The sequence below is a fragment of the Tachypleus tridentatus genome, chromosome 1 (assembly GCF_004210375.1).
Source record: "Tachypleus tridentatus isolate NWPU-2018 chromosome 1, ASM421037v1, whole genome shotgun sequence".
NCBI classification, from domain to species: domain Eukaryota; kingdom Metazoa; phylum Arthropoda; class Merostomata; order Xiphosura; family Limulidae; genus Tachypleus; species Tachypleus tridentatus.
The window spans coordinates 165,353,650-165,369,199 of NC_134825.1; the positions used below are offsets into that span (position 1 = coordinate 165,353,650).

At 33.1% G+C, this 15,550-nt stretch overlaps 1 protein-coding gene across 1 annotated transcript in view; it reads right to left on the reverse strand.

Annotated features, from left to right (window-relative positions):
- Positions 1-3: 3 nt before the first annotated feature.
- The window catches only part of LOC143229701 (calpain-B-like), a 41,555-nt gene continuing 26,008 nt past the window's right edge, over positions 4-15,550 (reverse strand). The window contains exons 10-19 of the mRNA XM_076462417.1: positions 14,954-15,117; positions 13,439-13,656; positions 10,702-10,744; positions 8,077-8,212; positions 7,755-7,813; positions 6,515-6,583; positions 5,880-5,958; positions 3,360-3,473; positions 1,689-1,747; positions 4-1,160 (exon numbers count right to left, since the gene is read on the reverse strand). Of these exons, the coding sequence (XP_076318532.1) occupies positions 1,134-1,160; positions 1,689-1,747; positions 3,360-3,473; positions 5,880-5,958; positions 6,515-6,583; positions 7,755-7,813; positions 8,077-8,212; positions 10,702-10,744; positions 13,439-13,656; positions 14,954-15,117 (968 nt within the window). The 3' untranslated portion in view covers positions 4-1,133. The remainder of the gene's footprint in view (positions 1,161-1,688; positions 1,748-3,359; positions 3,474-5,879; positions 5,959-6,514; positions 6,584-7,754; positions 7,814-8,076; positions 8,213-10,701; positions 10,745-13,438; positions 13,657-14,953; positions 15,118-15,550) is intronic.

Below are 15,550 nucleotides of genomic sequence, written 5' to 3' on the forward strand. Positions count from 1 at the left end.
ATTTTTTTTTAATATACTTTTATTTTCATTATCTTATTTTTACCCCCTTTGGGTCAGCAGTAAGTTTACAGATTTACACAGCTGTATTCCAGGTTTAGATTTCCTTTTATATAACTTCTCAAACTTATGAGCTATTATATGGAATATATTTTCATTAATTGGAAAAAACGTTTAGAAAATGCAACATTTATAAAGATTTTTAGATAAAGTAACACATTGATTATTAGTTACCTCACCAATGTAGTTTATTGTAAAACAACATTCATCTATTAAATGAATTTATTCAAATGACAAGTTGACATTTTTAAGACAGAATAAAACCAATTTACAGTTACTTGAAATTAATGTGAATTTTACAATCGTTAAAAGTTTAAAATCAGTATTTCTTTGCAGAATTTTTAATTTTCAAATTTATATTTAACTATATAAGTGATATATTTTGGAAATGCTACATCTTGACTTATTGCCTTTCAAAAGTAAAATAAAATATCTAATAGTTTTACATCATGGAATGATTTTAAATATTAAATTATCCAACAAACAAGCTGTGAATTTTTGTTTTATTTTTTTAATCTGTTTGTCGTATTCAGATTGTCAAACATTTTACCTGTGGCTTCAACGAGAAGCCAAGAGGTGTAAATTCAAATGTACAGATAATAACATTTAAAGAAAGTTACCAGAAAATATCCGAATTTAAATGCATGCAAACAATTTTGAAGAGTAAGCTTTGGATTTGAATAACATTAAACATATTTTGTGCATATAAATCAGACATATTTAAAATGGTAACCTTTTGGAGAATTGCTGGTTAACTTGTAACTAATTATTTAGCTAAGGGCAAGTTATTAATCCAAGTAATTATACATGTTTATATAAGAGACAAACGCACTACTATGAATATAAACATTATCTCTAAAAGGGAAATAAATTATGTACATAAGATGATTACCATACGGTTATAGAATTCTAACGATAAATATGGAAAGTGAAAATACTTCAAAAATTACTTTTAAAAATCGCATATCTGAATTACGCTTCACTAGAATACTTAAGTAGGCGCCGGAAAGTATAAATTAGGCTTAAGTTGTCCACAACCACGAACAACCTTGTGGTAGTTTGGTTGAATTGTGATGTTAACTGTACATCGTCTTTTCAACCCACTGTAAGGAAAGAGATGTTTATCATAAAATTGATAGCCATTAATAAAAATGTTAAAATGAAAATGTTTAAAATATGAATTTTTGTGTAAGATTCTACTTACATATAAAACCTCTTCTTAAGCGTTTTTTCATCCATTTAATTTTGCGTTTACGTACAATTAATTATCATATAAGCAAATTACTGTAACGTATTATTACCAATTTTCATATATTTCCACTAGAAACTGCAGTCTTGTATTTGTTCCATGGTAACCATCATAACATAACCAACGTGATCACTTGAAAGTTAACTTAGAGATACAATACAATACAAGATTCTGCTTCAATCATAAATTAACGATACAACTAAAACGTGATATATATATATACACACATGTTGATGGCAATATTATGTCACTTAGTACCACTCAGTTTCCTATAAATTACAAAATTATGCTCTATAACAGAAAAATCTTAAACGTCTTTTATTTATAAAATATATTTATTCATCCGATATTTGTTTATATATTTTTTGTTAAATGCACTTACCTCTTCCAATGTAAACTTAGCACACCCTGTGCGTTTGGGATCTCGTTCAAGAAAAGATTCTGTCAACAGTTAAAAAAGGTTACAGTAACCAGTTTTTAAAGTTGCATAAGAAAAAACTTCATCTTAAAGTTAGCCTAATTTATTTAATGTATTAGTGGCGGCGCCAGTCGGGGGGGGGAGTGCTTGAGCTCCCCAATATTGTTACCTACATATATTCATAAAATATGGAAAACACAATCATCGTTGTTGCTTAAAAATTAATATCAAAATGGCATAGATCTGTAGAACTCAACGTCTTCATTAAGACGGAAGTATGTGTCATGCGTCCCATAGCAACGTATTGAACGCACTGAAACTCATGCGTTGTATTGCCGCTCCCTCTGTAATGCCATTCTATCTTGAGCTTTGACGAAGATTAGACAACCACGTTGATTTCAAGTTACAACAGATCAGGTGCATTGTTTTGAAGTAATATTGACTATAAACACAACATGATGAAAAACAGTTAGCCTGATAGTGACCTTACTTTTCCTCAGAGTGTATTAACTTCACATGGGATAATTCGTTTCTGCTATGTAAACTATGTCTTTATGTTATATTTCTTTTGATTTGTCGCTTTACTCTTAATGGTTTATTAAGTGTTCAATCTAAGCTAATCTTGATTTTCTTTATTATTATGTATTACCTTTGGTAGAATTTAGGTGAGCTTCCTCTTTTACATATATGCATATTTTCATAAACAGATTATTTCTAATTTGTAATAATGAATTATTAATCAGAGTATGAGTTTCCAATGAAAACTGCATTGAAAACGCAGTTCAAAATAGCACACCTTTCTGAAATGTACCTTGGTATTTACAATATTATAATTTACCATCCATACTTCATATTGATGACATTTTGGGAAGCCCCTCCACAGTTTATTTCAGCCCCCCCAACGAAAATATCCTGACGCCGCCACTGGATAAAAAGAGGGTTTCAGCCCAATAACTTCGTCTTGAAACCAAGTGAAGAAATTCGAGATTTCTTTCAATTCGTTTTAAATTATATTGAAATTATAAAAAGTGTAAATAACTTTCAAGAACAAATAAGCAGACATTCAAAGACTCGGTAGATGCTAAAATGTAACTTACACCTAAGTTAAAAAGGAATTGTTCCGTGTCGTTTTATTAGTTTTATATTTTGTGGTTGGTCAATGCTAAATCACAAGTGCGATAAACGACTACTGAGCAAAGAACATCTCCAAACAAACTCGTAAAAGATCTTGCAAAGCAATCATAATTGTTCGCTATGCATAATATATAAATCGAACAAGAATTAAAAAAAAACATAATAATTTTTCACAGATATTCTGCATTTACGTTGGCAGTAAAAAAAGACGATTTTTATTACTAATCTTCTACTGAATTATCGATTAATATTATTAATTATTAACTGACATGCTGATCAGAAATAACATACTTGATTTGGAAAAAGATAAAAATGGCCGCAAATACAGCGAAACTTATAATTAAAACGTGGTGCATGTATTATGCATAATCATAACGGAACTAAGAAATAAAGAGAAAAAATTACCAAGTTGTTCTTATGCGTATAGGCAGTTAAACAGAATCCATATTTTCAGAAAGTGATTATTAAAAAAACTAATGATAAAGTATGGTGTACCCTTACCTATCATACTCTTTAATTTCACAGTGCACATGAGGAATTCTTCAAAGTCCATCTGCTCCTTCTTCCCATATCTTAAGACCAAGGTCCTCAAAATGTTACTGTTAACACGATATCCTATCAGCGAAGAAAACAACAACAAAAACAGTTGTTGTTTTTTTCTGAGCTTGGTTTTGAACTGGTATTTGTAATCAATTTAAATCAACTGAAAACTAACGTAATATTTTTTTCTTAAAAACATTTAAAAACTACGAGTGCTGGGTATGTGCACATAACATTCAACACTACCTTTAGCATAATAATAAAGACATTAAAACTTTGATATGAAAGCATATTAATAAAATATGGCGCTCCTCCCATCTCTGAGACTCAAATTTTTATTCTTTGCCATCTTTACTAATTTAATCTTCTCAGTTACGGTCCATCACTAAAGTCATAGACCCTAGTAGGTCGTCTGTCTACTGTCCTTTCTGCCTAATTTACTTTCCTCAGAATCTAATTATATACCCCATGTAACTGTCCACCAGGTGTCGTTTCGTCATTGCACATTTTAATGCTTTCCTCACTCTTCTTGTTGTCGATTTTTTTCTGTAACAGATCTTCACCATTCGTTTGTAACACTGCACTCCAAATTCTTCCAATCATCGATTTTTATCAAATGGCATAGCCTACGTTCACAGGCGTAGGGGAGCAACCCACACTAGCTTGCAATACATAAGACCATTCGGGCAAATCTTCAGTTTTCATTTGGGTAAAAATTAAATAATTTCGATATTGTAATGTAATATAATTGCAATGTAAAGATTCCAAATATATTTTGGTATGATCAGATTAAATGGTTTCCTGGTGACTAGCATCCGTATTGGATACTTGTTCCCTAAACTTTGGCTTTCTCACTCAGAACCAGCATTTTCATCATTTCTTGTTTATCATCTATTCTGAACAAATGTCTGAAATTAAAAAAAGTGCTGATAAACCATTCCTATTCTTCACCGTGTCTTTCTTCCACTTGTCATCATTTGTCCTTAAATAAGTGAACTCTTTCTAAATCTACCTTTTACTTTGATATACATTCTTTCTTTTATTTCACGTACAATAAAAAGACCCGGCATGGCCAGATGGATTAAGGTGTTCGACTAGTAATCTGAGAGTCGTGGGTTCGAATTCCCATTGCACCAAACATGCTCGTCCTTTCAGCCGTGGGGGCGTTATAAACTGACGTTGGTAAAAGAGTAGCCCAAGAGTTGGCGGTGAGCGGTGATGACTAGCTGACTTCCCTCTAGTCTTATACTGCTAAATTAGGGACGACTAGCGCAGATAGCCCTCGTGTAGCTTTGCGCGAAATTCAAACAAAAAAAAACACTCAACATGCAATAAAAATTATAATTTACTTTTTCTAGCTAACCTTAGAGTGCAATGGTTTTTCAACTGGTTTCATTTATTTTAGGCGTGACAGATGACTCGTGGATTTTGTTTTCAAGAAATGTAATAATTTTTTGTATTTTGATAACTATTACTATTTTTTGGAAGTTAAGTACAAAGCAACACAATGGACTATCCGTGTTCTTCCCACCACGGGTATGAAAATACGAATTCTAGAGTTGTAGGTCCGCTACTTTAATATGTATTAAAGTATATTCGCTGTGCCTCTAGGGAGGAAACTGTTACTCTCTTTCAAATTTCAAATTAATAAACGTTCCTAAATTTAATAGAACTACTTCTTGGTATTTTACTTCTTTATGGGTATTACAACAGGTGATGCGTCTGAACACTTACAATCCTATCTGGGCTAAATAATATTAGTTTCACTATAACTGACAGCGTTATTAAATGTTCATATGGAAAAACTGAAAAGCTTGTGGCGACATCTAAGTATTAAACAATAACTGTCATATATTTTTCAATATCCTTTACTTTGAATGTTTATATTAATTATAAATCCTAACTCATTTACAGTTCTCAATTTCAAATTAACTTTCTTGGTCGTGTATTGGATACATAACGTTAAATTTCTTAAATAGTAATAACTATATTGGCTAAATTAGATAAGAATAATACGTGAAGGTTTAATTGTGTCATTTCAGTTGCTCTGCTAAGTAATTTGCTAAGCAAACCAAACCTTTCAAGTACTCTTGGGATAAAGGCCGAAAACGCCACTAATAAAAAAGCTACCTCACTAACTTTGGCAGAGTGGCCATAGCGGCTGTTTTTGATTTTCCAGCCATTCATAATTATTAATTGTAATCTTTATTGAAGATTTTTAGAAACTCTACCAACAGAAGATATTACATAATTAAAACTATAATAATACCCTAACACTTTAAACAGTATGTCAGACAATGATATATATAACAACTAAGATAGGACTTTTAATTATTAAGATGAAAAAATATATAAATACTTGGATCTTTAAACAGCTTATATATTTTAAACCCTAACAAAAACACCAGTTCATATAAGAGAGAGCATGCTTATACGCTTCAACAGAATTTAAGTTAGGACCGTCTGACAAGCATGGCTCACCTGCTGAATTCAAAGCCATTCTGAGCTCCAACGTACTGAGAAATCCGGATCCATCTTTATCATAGACTTTGAACACATTCTATACAAACATATATATTCAAAAGTTGTAATCGAAAGTAAATGAACACTCTAAAAAAGAAATGTAAGGTTAGTCGTAGGGTGTTTCTGAAATTTTACTTTTAGGAATATAGAAGACTGATAAGTGTGTTTTCTCGGTAACTATAGCATTATTACTACCTTCAAACACACTTCAAGCCTTTTATCAACTATCTGCTAAATGACGATACTAAATTAAATCTATATCATAACAAGATAATGAAAGGATAGCAGCATATTATCATAAATAAAACTAAATTATAACAATATACACACATACACAAACAATTCAGTGAATACAATTTTATCTTCAACCTAATCAAGAAAATCTAATGTATCAAGATAATCCCAACATGTCTGGTTTGTAACTTTCATCACACAATAAGATTAATTACGTGAACTGAGCTGCTATTGTTCAGATTACAATAAATTATCACTGTATTGTTCTACATGTGGTCATCATTTGGAATTTCAACAGTGAAGTGGACTATTTAACCTCTTTCTTTTGTTTTATTGCACTGTATTCAAAACTTTCTGACCTTCCACATCCTGATGTCATCCCAGAGCTTAAGAAATTCTTCCATCTTGAGTTTTCCTGATCGGTCTTCCTGGTACCAGTTAAAGTATATTTATTGTTCTTATAACAATCTACCTAAAACAAATTTTAAGGCTACACATAAGAATAGTGCCAATTAACGTTATTAAAAAATATATACTTTTGAATTTTGTTTGTTTGTTTTTGAATTTCGCCCAAAGCTACACGAGGGCTATCTGTGCTAGCCGTCCCTAATTTAGCAGTGTAAGACTAGAGGGAAGGCAGCTAGTCATCACCACCCAACGCTAACTCCAGGGCTATTCTTTTACCAATGAATAGTGGGATTGACCATCACATTATAACACCCACACGGCTGAAAGAGCGAGCATGTTTGGTGTGAAGGGGATTCAAACCCGCGGCCCTCAGATTACAAGATGGACACCTTAACCCACCTGGCTATGCCGGGCCCTTTTGCTGGATTAAACCAATAAGTAAAGCGTTGCCTGGAAAATGATATACCGAAATGACATATCTAATTGTTATTAGAATGTTTACATAAATAAACCCACTAGCACGTACCATTATTCAATTCGCACTCAAAAGAGCGAATCACCTCAAATTTCATGAAATTTCAAATTGGTTGTTTATGTTCACCGATGAAGACCATTTAACCCTACGTGAGAAACACCACATTCAGCATAGTTTCAATAATTTTTTTTATTTTGGAATGCTCTGTAACACAAACACAAAGTACGGAAATGGGAAGGGTAACTCACGAAAATTTTAAACAAATTAAAAGAGAAGATAGACTTCTGAACTTATATTAATCTGAGATAAATACGACATTGATGTAACTTATTTACTGTGATTAGGCCCGTCATAGCCACGTGGTTAAAGCATTCGACTCGTAATCTGACGATTGTGGGTTCGAATCCCCGTCACACTAAACATGCTCGCCTTTTCAGCCGTGGGGGCGTTATATATCCCACTATTCGTGGGTAAAAAGTAGCACAAGAGTTGGCGGTAGGTGGTGATAACTAGCTGCCTTCCCTCTATTCTTACACTGCTAAATTCGGGACGGCTACCAAAGATAGCCCTCGTGTAAGTTTGCGTGAAGTTTAAAACAAACCAAACCAAACGAAAACTTGTTCAAAATCTGTAACTGATTTCTAGATACTTAAACATAAAAAGATGCAAGGTTAAATAAATAGATAATCTCTATGGTATTAGTTTATAAAGGATACATCCATCATGGCAACCATGCTACGACAAACGTCCAGCGACATCTCATCAACCTGAAATTCTAGAAAATTTAGAAAAAAAATACTGTCAGACCATAATCTGAATAATCAGCGATACGTAATACTTGAAATGAATATTAAAAACAGTTTGGTAGTAGTTGCTAGAAAAATATGGGATAAAATGATTGAAAAGGGTTTTTAAACATTACTAGAATTATAAATATTTATTTTATGGCATAACGACAGCTCACTTTCTACAATAAAAATATTTCTAAAAAAATTCCATAAGTAAATAGATACATATTTTTCTCGTGATTCATGTTACCTTGCTTTAAACCAAAGTTTAGAACTTTTTGAAGTTCATAACAGTCGACTTCTAAATCTGGACCTGATATGCTGGCAAAGATTTCTTTTATTTGTTGGTCCTTCTTTTCTTCTAATTCATTCTGTTCAGTTTGCACCTATAACAGAAAAATAATTCACTAAATTTAAATGCATTAGAACTTCAAACGTTGGGAGTGATAATAATAATAGGTTTTTATATCACACACACACAAAGCTTTCAAGTTATATGTTTATTTCATTAATCGCAAGATGAACTTTAATTACTTGGATGTAGAATAACGATTCAGCTGGGGCCGGAATGGCCAAGCGTGTTCAGGCGTGCGACTCGTAATCCGAGGGTCGCGGGTTCGAATCGCCATTACACTCAACATGCTCGCTCTTTCAACCATGGAGGCGTTATAATGTGGCGCTCAATCCCACTATTTGTTGGTAAAAGAATAGCCCAAGAGTTGGCGGTGGGTGGTGAAGACTAGCTGCCTTCCTTCTAGTCTTACACTGCTAAATTAGGGACGGCTACTAAAGACAGCTCTCGTGTAACTTTGGGCAAAAATGCAAAACAAATCCAACCAATACTTTTAAGAAAAGCTACAATATTTCTCAGCAAACACCTAAATAAAATATTAGATGAAAACAATCATTTATTTAAATAAAGATATATATATATATTTAATTTCCATAACCATACACGGTTGGTTTGGTTTTGGAATTTCGCACAAAGATACTCGAGGGCTATCTGTGCTAGCCGTCCCTAATTTAGCAGTGTAAGACTAGAGGGAAGGCAGCTAGTCATCACCACCCACCGCCAACTCTTGGGCTACTCTTTTACCAACGAATAGTGGGATTGATCGTAACTTTATAACGCCCCCACGACGTTATGAAAGGGCGAGCATGTTTGGCGCGATTTGAGCGCGAACCCGCGACCCTCAGATTACGAAGCACACGCCTTAACGCGCTAGGCCATGCCAGGCCCTCCATAACCATACACATGAGTGGGCGTAGATGTTGAAGGCGTTTTTAAAAACCTTGGTCAGGAACTATTTTTTCACGGATTAGTTTATTCTGTCTTAACAACCATGCACGTTCCATCACTGTCGAACCTATCATCGAGTCAAATTTCACTAGAAAATTCACCCCTAGTTTGCGTATTAGTATTTTTTTAACATGTTTGGATAAGAGAATATTAACATCCCAGTATCTGTTCATGTTAGTTATTCCAGTTTTGTTTTCACGCGTGTTTTTAAACGTATCAATGCATGTACATTGAGACTATTATATGAAACTTGGAAGCGTTATGATTAACGTAATTCTTGATTACACGTATAACATACATGCACTATTTTGTATCTCTTAAGAATCATGGCCCGGCATGGCCAAGCGTGTTAAGGCGTGCGACTCGTAAGCTGAGGGTCGCGAGTTCGCATCTTCGTCACGCCAAACATGCTCGCCCTCCCGGTGACGGTTAATCCCACAATTCGTTAGTAAAAGAGTAGCCCAAGGGTTGGCGGTGGGTGGTGATGACTAGATGCCTTCCCTCTAGTCTTACACTACTAAATTAGGGACGGCTAGCACAGATAGTCCTCGAGTAGCTTTGTGCGAAATTCAAAAAACAAACAAACTTAAGAATCATGAGAAATTGTTACCATATACAAATTATAAAAAAAAAACAAGGTCGTTTTAAACGTACTAAATTATTATAATGAGTAGTAATAATACACACTAGAAATATTGGTTATTTTTTCGCGTGGGGCGTAATAAAACAATATTAAACCAAAGTATAATCCTTAGCCACCTAGGAACCCTGAAAATAACTATTGACGGTTGTAATAATGTTGAATTATTTTACTCAAAAAAACCAACAAAACAGTTAACATCTTAAGATCTATCGCAGTTCTTTACAGAACTAGATTAGGCTTTGTTGCATATCAAAAACACTATTTTTGGTAAGTATATAAAACATATCAACACTGGGTATAACAATATATCATCCTCATTGGCAGTGACTGATGATATAGTTAAAAATTCGCGATTTCGTTGTATGTTTCAGATCTACGTACGAAATATAAGATTATAGACTTGCTTTATATATTTTATAAATATAAGATTATTGACTTGCTTTATATATTTTATAAATATATAAATTCAGATATTTGTATTTCAGTAATCTACTCATCTTTAAAAGCGAGACTAAACTTAGCATCTCGTAATGCAAATCTTGTGAAACCAAATTTAGGTATTACACGTTAAAGATGCATACACCAATTACTGATAACACGATCCATATCTTGACGTTTATTTTCTCTTTAATAACTATTCTAGCACATATTGACAGAGCTACAAGAATTTTATTTATTTCCCTTCAATGTTTGTAAATGTTTTACAGTTCATTATACAAGTTGTTTTTCACTTGGCGAATGGGTCAGCAAGAAACAACAACAGATCAAAAAAGAGACAGAAGATATTGAAATGATGTTTGAACTGTGAGAAACTATTTGTAGCATTAGGCTTAGTTTATCTTGTCTAACAAAGCTTTAACCAATTCTACTTTAAATACATTAAAAATGTCTTTACTTCCAATGACCATATTTTTAAATAACAAAACACGTACCTCTTCGTCGGGAGTTTTAAGACCAACATCTTCGTCGTATTCACTGAAAAATATTTAAAATTATATTAACAGAAAGTTTCTAGTTGTGAAAACGTTGAAAAACGAAACCATGTTCTCTTGAGAAGTATATACAGCCTCGTATGTTGACCGGCATACGTCACTGCATGCACGTGATCAGAGAGATTAAGAGAATATATTCAGCAGTTTCAATGTCAATCAGTTCTAAACCAATAGAATGGTCTTAAGTGGTTGTGTGATCCATATGATTGGCCAATGATGATAAATATAGATAAAATGTGATTATTGCTCGCCGCTGACGACAGCACATATAATGTGTTGTTGTCCTTTTGCTCCCAGCAGAACACCGGTATGTCTGTGAGCTCGCACCGCTAGAGACCGGGTTTCGATACCTGTAGTGGGCAAATCACAGATAACCCACTATGTAGCTTTGTGTTTAATTCCAAACAATCAATATTATCCTTTAATGAAATGGAAAGCAATAAAAATTCACCTGAGTACGTTTTAAACTTGAATTATTTAATTTTTTGTCTGTTTCATGTATATACGTATTTGTCTCTAAAATACCATTAAAATAAATAAATATATCCTTTTATTTTCAGTAAATTGTATTATAGATTATACAAATAAACAACACAGCGAGATGTATACATCACCTTTTAGTTACATTTTCAGGTTGGGCGACTCCCTTATTCCGAAATAGTTTAACATGAAAGTGGACACACATACATCATTCAAGATACTTCTTTGGTAATGTGAAATAAAAGTGAAGCCTTAATATTTGGTTCTTCAGCTGTATGCTAAAAACACCACGCTTATATCAGTATACAACCATCTTTAAAAAAGTTATATATATGTATATACATATATATGGCAAAAGATTTATTTTTTAAAAAGGGATTGTGTATATATACTTATATTGAACTCTGAACCGACAATATATAAAACTGTAAATGACTTTTGTGATGACGAGAAGTAAAATGTATCTCAAGACGGCTGATTTGGGTATTAACACTTTTACCAAACTAAAGCAGAGAACAGAGGTCTTCTGCTTATACAAGAACTCAAACCAAAATTAAACCAATATAAAGGAATACCTTTATACGTACATTAATTAATAACCTAACATATACTGCAGCGCCCCCTATAATATCATACCCGTTTACACTCAAGTCCCTAAGACATGCGCCCGGCAACGGTCTGTTGCAAACTCTCTTTGTTAACGTGAAGAAGGCCGAAGAAGGTCGAAACGTTGTTCTGTGCTTTATTGTAATTAAAGTTTTAATACCCATACCAACCGTCTTGAAAGTACATTTGTACACGACTTTGGAACTTTGGGAATGATTCCAATGTCTCTCTCGTTCATTTAACTGGTTCACATATTGTTTCGTGTTCTGTCCATCTTCAGTATTTGGTATTATAGCACTTATTGTGTTACCTACTAAATAATAAGTAATTAGAGCAAACTATTTGACACTTTTAAACCCATTGATAAATTTTAAAGTGGCATAAATGTTAAAAACATAGTTTTGTTTCATACCTAAAGATAATCCTGGATGAGTTGGACTCGGTTTTGTTAATTAGTTTTGCTATATGTTCCACAAGTTGTTCTCAAACATTTGTTTTTGGTCGAGGTTTCACTGCTCGCTTAGGTGTTTTCAAACTAGTAATGAGGTAACTTTCAAAGAACCCTGCTTTCCAAAGGGTCATTACCAGGAAATACCGTTATTTAACGGTACTGTTGAAGAGTTAATCTATTATAGACGTTGACTGACTTAACACGTTTGTTGAATGTCAATCTATCTTCCCTTCTTATTTAGACATAGGCCCGGCATGGCCAGATGGATTAAGGCGTTCGACTCGTAATCTGAGGGTCGCGAGTTCGAATCCCCGTCGCAACAAACTTGCTCACCCTTTCAGCTGTGGGGGCGTTATGATATACGGTCAATCCCACTATTCGTTGATGAAAGTGTAGCCCAAGAGTTGGTGATGGGTGGTGATGACTAGCTGCCTTCCCTCTAGTCTTACACTACTAAATTAAGGACGGCTAGTGCAGATAGCACTTGTATAGCTTTGTGCGAAGTTCTAAAACCACACCGTCAGTTAAGAACTAAGTGGTTTATTTGTGATTCATATAATTTAGCTAAACTGTAGTTTAGGGAAACATTAAACGACTTTTTTCACAGGTTTTTCTGTGTGTAAAATCATACGATTATGTTTAGCATTTGTAGCTTTAAATCTATAACACAATTTTATTTACTGTTATCGGTTAATTTTAGATTCCTTTAAAAACCTTCATCTTTATTTCTTTAGAGCTTCTCTCGCAGTTACAGTAAATTATATTTTATTTGTATCTTTGTAACGATGATTGTTTCTTAAGTCACTAGCAAATTTTATTTAAAAACAATTAAATTATTCAAAGCCTTGAATCGACTTATATTACTGTTGGCCCATTAGGTGAAGTGTTCTCCTAAAAATAACACAGCCATTCATTTACTAATAATCAAAGTGTGTAATATCTAGAAATGAAACTAGTACTAAATATATTTACACATGGTAATCGAAAGTGTTCTGTTTCAAGAGTAAATATCTAAAAAGAAAATCATCAAGTGCTCAACGTAAGTAAAATATTGTTTGTAATTATAACAATACTCTTTGTCCTGAAAACTATAAATATTTGTTTACTGAAATAAACTCACACATCAAATTCTTTTTTTACCTCATTTTGTTTTCTTTTTCTGTGAACACCCGCAACACAAATTCTCCTCTATCCCCTGGATCAAAAGTAGACGGAATGATACAATAAGAACCAGGGGGAAGTTTGAACCTACAGCTTACTTCACGTAAATTAATAAAAGATGGAGACTTGGCTTTTGAAGCGGTATACTTGAAGAAGTCTTTCGGCAATGGTTTAGGTAAGTTGTCTGGGTCATTCAGCTGGCAAAATTTATATAACACTTTATAAACGACAATCACATACACCGTAATGACAGATCAAAGAACTTATATGACGAACTATAAGCGACACAAACTAGAGAAGACGAAGATGTATTATCTTCTTCTTTGATAAAAAAGATTACACTACGTAACAAAATTTTTACTTTTTCTTGTTGCTTGACAGAAAGTGTTATTTCTCAATTTCTTATGCCTAAAGTAAATGGAAAAGACCTATTTTTCTCTTCAAACTTTGCTTTTGTGACCTGGGAGCGTATAACGAAAACATGATGGGACACTATATTTGGGGGGCTGATACATGAAAGTGATTTACATTACAGTCGCAAATCTCGAGAAACTACTCACTTCTAAACATTTTTGTATAACTTTAGTATAAATACATGTAAATCTTGATTCATATGTTGTTTTATTCAGGCTTTATGTAAATTAAAATGTGTAAATTTACCCGTTTTTTACATAGAAAATAGGTTAATTTCTAAATTTCATTATCCAGGTCACAAAAGCAAAGTTTGAAGAGAATAATGGCCATTTTCTATACTTTTACAACATAAGTAATTAAGAAATAACACATGCTATCCAGGAACAAAATTTGTATTACACAGTGTATAATAAACAACACAAACATTCATTGTTGTTTTCTGAATGACGTACATGGTACATTTATATTATTAGCAACTTGACGGCGAGGAAGATGCATTGTACTTTTTTTAATACAACTGACACAGAATAAATAATCCCGTCTTTTCTGTATCAGGTATATAGTAAAATATAAAATTTAAAATTAAAAACGTTTCATGTTTATTCTGGTACTTGTAAGAGACAATTGTATGTGTCCAAACTAAACTCTATATAAATTTTATTTAAGCCAGTTGTCTACAGTTGAAATCAGTCATTATTAAGTTATTTTTAAATATTACAGTAAATTAGTTTCCTTTTATGCCACGTATTAACATAATATTTTTTATGCTTTTACAAGACAATATCTAAGTTAAAAGAACAAAGAAATCTTGAACATTTAAAATGGTTAACGGTAATGGTATATAGCAAATATATAAATCTTGTAGAAATGAAACAGAAACCCTATAACGCGAGCGCTTTCAAAAGGTGGACCTTTCTTCTTCAGGAGCAAACTGGGAGTTTGTCTAGTTTGCCCCTGAAGAAGAAAGGTCCACCTTTCGAAAGCGCTCGGGTTATAGAGTTTTCATTTCATTTTCATCAAGACTTCTTGGATCTACGTATTTTTATATAAATCTGGTATATATCCATAATAGCGACTTACACTGTAAATAGAGTAGCCGATCGTTAGACATCCTTGCTGGGTTTTTCGTTTCGACCTGTGATGTTTCTGCATTAAGGCCACTATCATAGTACAAAGGTCATCATCGTCCTCGTCATCAGCGTCTTCCAGTGTCACTCTGTACTGGGGATTCATCCAGAATGTGTCTACAGAATTAGTAGTGAACTTAAGTTCATGGAAACATTCAGATAAATGCAGAAATAAATCACATAACCAGGAACCGATCTTGTATACTTTTTAAAGAGATAGTATCGGAAAAGTACGTCATCTATGTAAGGATAAAATAATTAAGTTATATATATGTGTGTGTGTGGGGGGGGGGGGTAGTTAAATTATACTGTTCATACAGTTATATGATCATTATATGGGTTAAAATGCCATCTTTAGAAGCTAAACATTAGATTTTTTAAAATCCTATTAACATATGTGGGTTAAAACGGTCAGTTTAGGGACTCCTCGGGTTCAGTAATAATTCTGAGCTGCTGTTAGCCAACAACTTCCAATTTTATCAAAGCTTTGTTCATCACTTTAAAAAACATTGCAGGATTACAGTCATCATAAAACATCTACAAGCTGAAT